At 44.8% G+C, this 11,339-nt stretch overlaps 1 protein-coding gene across 1 annotated transcript; it reads left to right on the forward strand.

Annotated features, from left to right (window-relative positions):
• The first annotated feature begins 2,854 nt into the window (after nucleotides 1-2,854).
• On the forward strand, nucleotides 2,855-3,334 carry LOC138369364 (uncharacterized). Its single transcript, XM_069332607.1, has one exon. It carries the CDS (start codon nucleotides 2,855-2,857, stop codon nucleotides 3,332-3,334), a length of 480 nt encoding a protein of 159 aa, XP_069188708.1.
• The last annotated feature ends 8,005 nt before the right edge of the window (nucleotides 3,335-11,339 follow it).

Below are 11,339 nucleotides of genomic sequence, written 5' to 3' on the forward strand. Positions count from 1 at the left end.
TCACTCCCTTACATGCGCTCTGATACCCTATCACGCCCCACAAGACCCTGGGAGACCTTCTACTTCATCCTCTCTCTCTCTCACACGATCCCAGCCACGCCCATACTTCTCACACTTCCACAGCATCGTTTTCTCTTCGAGAACTTCACTTCCTGATTTCCTACCACATCCTTCTTCCTTCTTCAACACCCTCTCAGGCTCCATTCAACGTCGTACATTCTTATGAATCATCCCATACGTATAAAAGACGAACACAACAGAATCGCGGCCAATCCCAAATCTCCACACTTTCGACTCCCAATTCAGAGCTGTGTATATATCCAGGGAACCACGAAGACATTCAGCCAATACTATTGATTTCTAGGCCACAGTGATCCACACATGTAGTAATCAGCCAAGAAAATGACAAAGCGTCATACCATAACTCCCATACAACCACGTATATCAGGAGACCTTCCCGATATATATGCCTGGGGGTGAGAAGTGTGTACTCACCTAATTGTACTCACCTAATTGTGCTTGCGGGGGTTGAGCTCTGGCTCTTTGGTCCCGCCTCTCAACCGTCAATCAACTGGTGTACAGATTCCTGAGCCTATTGGGCTCTATCATATCTACATTTGAAACTGTGTATGGAGTCAGCCTCCACCACATCACTTCCTAATGCATTCCATTTACTAACTACTCTGACACTGAAAAAGTTCTTTCTAATGTCTCTGTGGCTCATTTGGGTACTCAGCTTCCACCTGTGTCCCCTTGTTCGCGTCCCACCAGTGTTGAATAGTTCATCCTTGTTTACCCGGTCGATTCCCCTGAGGATTTTGTAGGTTGTGATCATGTCCCCCCTTACTCTTCTGTCTTCCAGTGTCGTAAGGTGCATTTCCCGCAGCCTTTCCTCATAACTCATGCCTCTTAGTTCTGGGACTAGTCTAGTAGCATACCTTTGGACTTTTTCCAGCTTCGTCTTGTGCTTGACAAGGTACGGGCTCCATGCTGGGGCCGCATACTCCAGGATTGGTCTTACATATGTGGTGTACAAGATTCTGAATGATTCCTTACACAGGTTCCTGAACGCCGTTCTGATGTTAGCCAGCCTCGCATATGCCGCAGACGTTATTCTCTTTATGTGGGCTTCAGGAGACAGGTTTGGTGTGATATCAACTCCTAGATCTTTCTCTCTGTCTGTTTCATTAAGTGTGTGTGTGTGTGTGTGTGTGTGTGTGTGTGTGTGTGTGTGTGTGTGTGTGTGTGTGTGTGTGTGTGTGTGTGTGTGTGTGCGTGTGTGCGTGTGTGCGTGTGTGTTTTAGGGCAGCACTCAGACCAGCAGATAAACCGGAGGTAAAATATTATCACAATTGCTTTAATGCGTGACCAAATAACCGTGAGCACCTCTTCATGACAGTAGCCGTCTTTACTACACTTTATCTTCCTCACTGTAACACCTTACTACACACTACCATCATCGTTGTGCCCATCGTAACCACATACAGTCTTCATCACTGAAGCCATGTACACTACACACTACCACCCTCATAATTGTAACCATCTTCACTACATACAATTGCCATAACTGCAACCAGCTGGGTGGGTAGCCTGACAGCTGAGTGGACAGCACTTCGGATTCGTAGTCCTGAGCTTCCGGGTTCGATTCCCGGTGGTGGAGGAAACAAATGGGCGGAGTTTCTTTCACCCTGATACACCTGTTTGTCTAGCAGTAAATAGGTACCTGAGAGTTAGACAGCTGCTACGGGCTGCTTCCTGTGGATGTGTAATCAAAAATGAGGTCTGGTCGAGGACCAGGCCGAGGGGACGCTAAGCCCCGAAATCATCTCAACATAACCTCAAGAAGAAGGAAATAGCGTCACTACCCAGGCAACGTCGTGTATATTATCTACAAACATCATCATGAAGTTACTGATCCTTCAGCACCTTTCCCACCCTTAATCACCTTACATATATCCATCACCACCTTTCCAACATTTCTCTAATCTCCACCAACTTTCCTTCATCACTGAAACCATCTTCAGTACACACTTCATCAATATATCTATTCCTATAAAAGGAAACGTCCGTTTGTCTGTCGGTACAAAGTTGTAGGGCTTTTGCTCATCCAAAAAGAGAGGGAATGGTCTGGGGTACGGGATGAACATAGGCTGCTTGGGTCATACTCGGGTCTTAAGGGATTTATGGTTTGCGGACCATTCAACGTTTCTTTCATATTTCTTCTTTCTTGTATCAATCATTTGGGCTGGTCGGTAGAACAACGGTCTCGCTTCATGCAGGTCGGCGTTCAATCCCCGACCGTCCAAGAGGTTGGGCACCATTCCTTCCCTCCCCGTTTCAGCCCAAATCCTTATCCTGATCCCTTACCAAGTGCTAAATAGTCGTAATGTCTTGGCGCTTTCACCTGATAATTCCTTCTCTTCCCTTGCTTCTACTGCCCTGTCTCTCTCTTCCATCGTCATGTCTATATACAGAAAAAAAGACATTTGTATTTATGTGTGTGTGTGTACTCACCTATTTGTGCTTGCGGGGATTGAGCTCTTGCTCTTTGGTCCCGCCTTTGAACCGTCAATCAACTGGTGTACAGATGCCTGATCCTACTAGGGCTCTATAATATCTACATATGAAACTGTGCATGGAGTCAGCCTTCACCACATCACTGCCTAATGCATTCCACCTGTTAACTAGTGTGTGTTAAGTGTGTGTCCACCCCTGTGTGTGTGTGTGTGTGTGTGTGTGTGTGTGTGTGTGTGTGTGTGTGTGTGTGTGTGTGTGTGTGTGTGTGTGTGTGTGTGTGTGTGTGTGTTATATACCAGTTGGTGGAGTGGCGACGCCTGTTTATAGACATGTCAAGATGGAGCATAACGGAGCCATGTCCGCTTCCTCAACATCTCCATCAGTCACCAACAATACTTCCGTCAACACCAAAACGTCCATTATCACCAACGATACCGTCTTCATCCCCAACACTGCCTTCTATTTCATCAACACTACCTCCGTCCTAGCCAACACTTCCTCCCTCAACACCAACACTATATCCTTCATCACCAACACTACATTCTTCATAACCAACACTTCCTTCCTCACCACCAACACTTCTTCGAGCATAACCGACACTACCTACTTCACCAACGCTACCTCAGCCGTCAACAACTCTACCTCCAACATCATCAACACTTCCTCTCTCATCACCAACTCCTCCACCAACCAACACTACCTCTCATCATCAGCACTTAATTCCTCCTTCATCACCACCATCTCCAACACTACTGCCACCACGGTCACTAACACTATTACCATCTCAGCTACTATCACCATCATCACCATCTCCTAATATTTATCTCACTAAGACCGCCACCCCCCCCCCCATACCACTAAGACCGCCACCTGCACCACCACTAAGACCGCCACCTGCACCACCACTCCTCTCCCACCAGTAACCCACTTACTGCTATCGTGAGGTAATGATTTATGGAGTGTGGCGAACACTCCCGTGGGAGAGACACGTGTATAGTCTCTCTCTCTCTCTCTCTCTCTCTCTCTCTCTCTCTCTCTCTCTCTCTCTCTCTCTCTCTCTCTCTCTCTCTCTCTTTCGTCTTTTACTTTATTAGCTTATTTAAAATTAATTTAATTCAGTATTTCAGATTATCGAATAAGCTGTCATATTTTCTGAGAAGTCAGTCAATCAGTCAGCTGTCAGAGAGTCAACCAGCTGCCAGAGAGCGCGATTCCCGCACCACTACAAGACGTGTGTGAGTGTATGCACTCGTGCATGCGCCTGTGTATACTCAATTAATTGAGTCTGTCCACTTCGACAGATCTGTGGAGTGAGAGCCTTGTGGTGTATCAAGTTGTTTGGGGACTTTTCTTTCACTCATATCCCAGGTCTCAGGCTGTCCTCGTATGACTTACAGGTCCCAGATGGTCGCACTGATTTGGCCGTGTACCTGGAGAATACCTGGAGTGGGTTCTGGGAATTTTTCTACTTCTGAAGCCCGGCCCGGGGCCAAGCTTGACTTGTGATAACTTGGTCCAACAGGCTGTTGCCGGGAGCGGCCCGCAGGTTCACATATCCACTACAACCCAGTTGGTTCGACACTTCTTGCTTGAACGTGTCTAGTTTTCTCTAGAAGACATCCGCTTTTGTACTAGCAATATTTCTCATACTTTGCTGGGAGAATATTGAATAGCCGTGGACCTCTAATGGTCATACGGTGTTCTCGGATTTGTATCCATGGCATCTGTATCTACAGTTCACGAGGTCTACTCTACATTTCCTACGGTATCTTTTACTCAAGTTTATTGCAGATGAAAAAGTCACAATAACGTGGCTGAAAAATGTTGACTAAACCAAACACTAGAAACTAAAGAGACGACCAAGCTCAAGTGTGTTGTTATTTTACTGTACACATATTGAACCTGGCGATATTCATCTTCTAGGTCTCTGTAGGAGTCGATCATCTAATACAGTGAAGCGCAACCAACTTATCTGCATCTAAACATATGTATAGTATTTGTATCGACTGTCTCATAGCTCATCTCCTTCCCTCGCTGTAAACAGAATCAATAATTGTTTCCGTTTTTCGCTATGAGATGGGTTAACCTTCGGTACCCGGGTCTGTATTTCCCTCCCTACTATCCTCCCCCTCCCCTCTCTCTCTCTCTCTTTCCACTCTATCCCTCCCTCCTACCTTTTTCCCCCTTCCCTTTCGTCTCCTTTTCCTCTCAACCCTTGCTCATCACTCCTTCCCCAATCTCGCTCTCTCCTCCCTTTTGCCTGCCTCTCTCTCTTTCCCTCCCCCTCTCTCTTTCCACCATCTGGTCACCATTTGGTCCGGGAGACATCTCCCGTCACGCAGGGTGCAGTCGCACCTCCACAGATCTCCAGTATCATCTATTGATACTGGTAATGGCTTAAAAGGGCCACCACTTACGGGCTATTCATGCCCGTGCCACCTTTTGGGTGGCTTAATCTTCATCAATCAATCAATCTCTCTCTTTCACCAAGTCCACTTCTCCCGCCTCTCTTTTCTCTCTCGTGAAATGTCATATCACAAGCAGCTGAAAACCTGTTGAAAAGATCTATGATCTCTTCTCTCTCTAACGTCTTTTCTAGCAAAGTTAAGTATAACTCCTTGAGTCTTTCGTCATAACCCATCCCTCGCAAGTCTAGGACGAACCTCGATATAAACCTTTGAGCCTTTTCTAGTTTCCTTAACTGTATTTGGAGATGAAGTTACATACTCTTGAACTGGTCTCACGTAGGTGTGCAGTGATCTACAGGCGTTTTTATTTATGTTCCCGTATGATGTTCTGACCTTTGCCAATGAAGAGTAAGGTGCTGACGTTATCCTACTAGCATGTGCCTCCAGAGTTAGGCTAGTTATTATATCCACTACAAAGTCTTCTTCTCTATTCGCTACAAAGAGTTTGGTTTCCTTTGTCTTGGATAATCTTACATTCTCATCTGTCTCAACTCTTCTTATTAATAATTTTACACCGTCAGCGAACATTAACGTAATGAACGCAAGTCCTGTAGTTAGATCACTGACATAAATGAGTAATAGTTTGGATACCTGCACCGATCCTTGAGGTATTCAGCTTTCTACACCAGTCCACATTCTCGCCTCGCATTGTGACTGACTTCTGTCAATCTTACTTCTGTTAGTGAATTTCCATTGATTTTTACCTGCCTCTCAAGTTTGTGCAGTATTCTCTTGTGTGATGCTATGTTAAAGCAGTTTTGGCAGTCCAGAAATATGCAATCTGCCCAAAAATTCTGACGTATTATTCTCGGTATTTGGTCATACAGCTCCAGATACCTTGCGTTAGGTGTGATATCCCTTCTAATATATTCAAGTTGGTATTTGTTGGTATAGCTAATCCTTCTTATATGGCTATGTAGTACTTTTTATTGCTTCTTTGCTTTGGATGTAATTTTCATAGTTTTTTCTTATTTTCTTCTTATATTTACATATTCGATTCTAGCTCTGCTTCTTCTATTAAAGTTTAATTCTGTCCTCTGACCTCTGTAATTTTTCCACTCAATCCTAATTTTCGTTCAGCTTATTGGCATTGTATCTTGAGCCATGGGTTACTATATTCTAAAACTTGTTTTACTCATTGTCTCTTCCTTTGACAATGTTCTTCATTACCTGAACTGTCTTTCCGCTAAGTTCTTCTTCCATTCCACATTTTACAAATACTCTCTTACCATTATGTGATCACCTTTTCTGTAGTGTACTCTCCTTGACACCTTATCTTATAGTCGTTGCTCGTATGAGTAATTGTGTATGTGTGTGTGTGTGTGTGTGTGTGTGTGTGTGTGTGTGTGTGTGTGTGTGTGTGTGTGCGTGTGTGTGTGTGTGTGTGTGTGTGTGTGTGTGTGTGTGTGTGTGAGTAGATGTGCACGCACACAAGTGACTGTTAGAAGACCTATAGAGACTCTCAAAGGTTCCGCACCATAAAACAGTAAGAACAACTACTGGTCACAGGCAACACCGCGGGGCAGAACGTTCACTTACCACATTGGTCAGCAGGAGCTGTAAGGTGGTGAAGCCCTTGGGAGCCCCCTCAATAGTTAATAGCCCCCTCAACCCCCGCAAACACAAATTGGTGAGTACACACACATATACAAACATATATATATATATATATATATATATATATATATATATATATATATATATATATATATATATATATATATATATATGTTTGTATATGTGTGTGTACTCACCAATTTGTGTTTGCGGGGGTTGAGCTCTGGCTCTGTGGTCCCGCCTCTCAACTGTCAATCAACTGGTGAACAGGTTCCTGAGCCTATTGGGCTCTATCATATCTACACTTGAAACTGTGTATGGAGTCAGCCTCCGCCACATCACTGCCTAATGCATTCCACTTGTCAACCACTCTGACACTAAAAAATTCTTTCTAATATCTCTGTGGCTCATTTAGGCACTTAATTTCCATATGTGCCCCCCTAGTGCGTGTGCCCATTGTGTTAAATAGCCTGTCTTTATCTACCCTGTCAATTCCTCTGAGAATCTTGTACGTGGTGATCATGTCCCCCCTAACTCTTCTGTCTTCCAGCGACTGAGGTTTAATTCCCGTAATCTCTCCTCGTAGCTCATACCTCTCAGACCGGGAACTAGTCAAGTGGCAAACCTTTGAACCATTTCCAGTTTAGTCTTATGCTTGACGAGATATGAACTCCATGCAGGGGCTGCATACTCCAGGATTGGTCTGACATATGTGGTATACAAAGTTCTGAATGGTTCCTTACACAAGTGTCTAAATGCCGTACTTATGTTAGCCAACCTGACATATGCTGCTGATGTTATCCTCTTGATATGGGCTTCAGGGGACAAGTCTGGCGTGATATCAACCCCCAGATCCTTCTCTCTCTCTCTCTCTCTGACCCTTGAAGAATTTCATCTCACAAATGATACCTTGTAACTGGCCTCCTGCTCCATACACCTATCTTCATTACATTACATTTGCTTATGTTATACTCTAACAACAATTTGTTCGACCATTCCTTCAGTTTGTCTAGATCTTCTTGAAGCCTTAAGCAATCCTCCTCTGTCTTAATCCTTCTCATAATTTTGGGATCGTCAGCAAACATTGAGAGGAATGAGTCTATACCCTCCGGGAGATCATTTACGTATATCAGAAACAGAATAGGACCGAGTACAGAGCCCTGTGGGACTCCACTGGTTACTTCACGCCAATCGGAGGTCTCACCCCTGACTGTAAAGAAATCTTTGCTTCCTATTGCTTAGGTATTCCCTTATCCACTGGAGCACTTTACCAGTTACTCCTGCCTGTCTGTCCAGCTTATGTACCAGCCTCTTATGGGGGACTGTGTCAAAGGCTTTCCGACATTTCAAAAAAATGCAGTCCGCCCTGCCTTCTCTTTTTTGCTTAATCTTTGTCAGGTAGTCGTAGAATTCTATTAAGCCAGTAAGGCAAGATTTACCCTTCCTGAACCCATGTTGGCGATTTGTCACGAAGTCCCTTCTCTCCAGATGTGTTACTAGATTTTTTCTCACGATCTTCTCCATCACCTTGCATGGTATACAAGTTAAGGACACTGGCCTGTAGTTCAGTGTCTCTTGTCTGTCACCTTTTTTGTATATTGGGACCACATTAGCCGTCTTCCATATTTCTGGTAGGTCTCCCGTCTCTAGTGACCTACTATACACTATGGAGAGTGGCAAGCAGAGTGCCTCTGCACACTCTTTCAATACCCATGATGAGATCCCGTCTGGACCAACAGCCTTTCTCACATCCAGATCCAACAGGTGTCTCTTGACCTCATCTCTCGTAATTTCGAACCCTTCCAAGGCCGCTTGGTTTGCTGCCCCCTCTCCTAGCGCAGTGACCTCATCATGTTCTATTGTGAAGACCTCCTGGAACCTCTTGTTGAGTTCTTCACACACCTCTTTGTCATTCTCTGTATACCTGTCCTCGCCTGTTCTAAGTTTCATTACTTGTTCTTTCTCTGTTGTTTTCTTCCTGATGTGACTGTGGAGTAGCTTAGGTTCGGTCTTGGCTTTGCTTGCTATATCATTTTCATGATATAGCAAGTATAGGGCCAAGAACTGATCCCTGAGGGACTCCACTGGGGACATCTCGACACACCGAGACCTCACCCCTCACAGTGACTCGCTGTCAATTGTTGCTTAGGTACTCCCTTATCCAGTGGAATACCTTAGCAACAGGAGACAGCGAGTCTCTGTGAGGGGTGAGGTCTCGGTGTGGCGAGATGTCCCTAGTGGAGTCCCTCTGGAATCTGTTCTTGAACCTATAATTTTCCTGATATATGTAAATTATATATATCAGGGCGACTGATATACCAGTCAGAGCGCAACACCATAGTCTCCTGAGACTGATGGATGCCTACTACTACCTTCCCTTTCACTCCTGCCTACATCTCCAGTTTATGCACCAGTCTCTTATGTGGTACTGTGTCAAAAGCTTTCTGGCAATACAGAAATATGCAGTCTGCCCAGCCCCTCTGTTTCTTGTCTGAATTTTGTTGCCTGGTCATAGAATTAAATCAATCCTGTGAGGCATGATCTGCCATCCCTGAGCCCATGCTAATGTTTTGATTCAAAGTTCTTCAAAGTTTTTCTTCTTCTCTGTGTGTGTGTGTGTGTGTGTGTGTGTGTGTGTGTGTGTGTGTGTGTGTGTGTGTGTGTGTGTGTGTGTTTGTACACTCTATGACCTCTCCAGGATTCGAATCTGGGGCGGCAGAGAGCAATACCCTTGGCACATCTGTCCTATACCCACTCAGCCAGCGATTGTCATGAGCCATGGTTGTTGCCTATACAGATAATTATAATATACAAATTTATAATGTCATCTTCGAGAGGGGTGGGCCGCGGTGTGGCAGAGCACCGCTTGACGGCGGGTTACGGAGGCTGACGTGTAAAACACATGTTAATGAATCATAAAGAGGGTTTGGAACGCATGTTACTGAATCATAAAGAGGGACTGGAACGCATGTTACTGAATCATAAAGAGGGACTGGAACACTTGTGAATGAATCATAAAGAGGGACTGGAACACTTGTGAATGAATCATGTGGTCGTATTCCACTGCCGGAAGACATTTACATGACTGTAAGACGGAGAATATCATGGCTTGGGTCATTAAGAAGGTTTACGAGGCTGTTGGGGAAGGATGCTTCGGAGCGAGAGAGAAGTAGATGCCCAAGACGCAGCTGAGGATGCTGTTATTGATCATAAGGGGATATATAGATAGATTTATAGATTAATATAATCTTTAGATAGATTTCTAATTTGCCTATTTAGGCCTTTTCTTTCACATTTGCATCACCTATATGTTGAATGATCTCTACTATGATAATTATAATTTGCATCACTAACACTAACAACATGTGCACTGCTACCTCTATAGCCGCCACCACCACCACCACTATCAATCCAATGATTTACCGCCCATTACTACCGCTACAACCATCACCACCACAGGGCTAACCATAGCCCGTGCTTCTTGCCCCGCTCCTGTGCCAGGTAAGTTACGGGCTAACCATAGCCCGTGCTTCTTGCCCCGCTCCTGTGCCAGGTAAGTTACGGGCTCACCATAGCCTGTGCTACTTGGAACTTGTTCCGAGTAGCTGAATCTATAGCAACAACAACAACATCACCACCACTATTACCAATACAAGGCACTACCACCCTCTGATACCACTATAACCTCCACCATAGCCACCATCACCACCAATACAGTGCTCTACCTCCTCAGCTATCTCTTTAACCACCACCATCACTATCAATTAATACCACCACCTGAGACGTGGCTCATCTCGCAAGAAACATACATACGTTCCTTGCCACCTCCTCGAGTGTTCCCCCAACCTGTATACTGTTTTGTTTATTTTAATTGCTGTGTAAGATATGAGTCCCCGGTCGACAGCCGCCGACAATGGTAATACCTTCCCTCCCATTACCTCTCGTGACAGCATTTCCTGCCACTTGATCACTGCAGCATACAGATGCAGCTGAGATACGACCTCTCAACCCGCACAGCTGAGTTTATCTCTGTGTTAGACATCTCGGGAATAACTGTAGTGAAGATTTGTGGCTCAGGTTACACTGAGGAGTAGGAAGTCATGTTGGCACTAATCTGCGTCTAATTTGAAGTGGTTTTCCTAAACCAGAAGCGTTCGTACCTTGCCAACACCTCCCCCCACCCCCAACCCCCCGCCTTCTCTATCCAGGCCAATTCTCGTTAGTCTCAGAAAGGGTCAATATTAGCTTGCTTTACGTTCCTCTCACGTAACAGATTTTTTTTCACTCTGGTCAATAGCGTCTGTATTGCCATGCATCACGTGGGAGGATAGGATGAACGATAATAATAATAATAATTAGTATGGTAATGTCTTCTCACAGACATAATAACACAGGATAAAACCCCACACTTGTGTATTTGTGAAATTTATGTAAGGAATTTACACCAAGTCTTTCGCACTCTCCAGAGTGCTTTGTCAAGGTCTGAGTGCGTTGATTAGGACGAGACTTTGGATTAGACGTTGAGATATAACTCAGAAGGCAGTTACCCGTGGGAGTTGCCTATTCCCTGTGAGCGACTAGACTGGTTATCCATCTCAGGGGCTAACTTTCATAGGATAGCCTCGTAACTTACTGGATGGACTTGTAACTCATGGGATGGCCCAGTAACTCATGGGAAACTCAAGTAACTCATGGGATAGCCAAGTAACTCCTGGGATATCCAAGTAACTCATGGGATAGCCCAGTAACTCATGGGAAACTCAAGTAACTCATGGGATAGCCAAGTAACTCATGGGA

This window comes from Procambarus clarkii, chromosome 28 (assembly GCF_040958095.1).
Source record: "Procambarus clarkii isolate CNS0578487 chromosome 28, FALCON_Pclarkii_2.0, whole genome shotgun sequence".
NCBI classification, from domain to species: domain Eukaryota; kingdom Metazoa; phylum Arthropoda; class Malacostraca; order Decapoda; family Cambaridae; genus Procambarus; species Procambarus clarkii.

Excerpts from the sequence above, each read along its gene's own strand:
- LOC138369364 (XM_069332607.1), top strand. The coding sequence starts at position 2,855 with ATGGAGCATAACGGAGCCATGTCCGCTTCCTCAACATCTCCATCAGTC.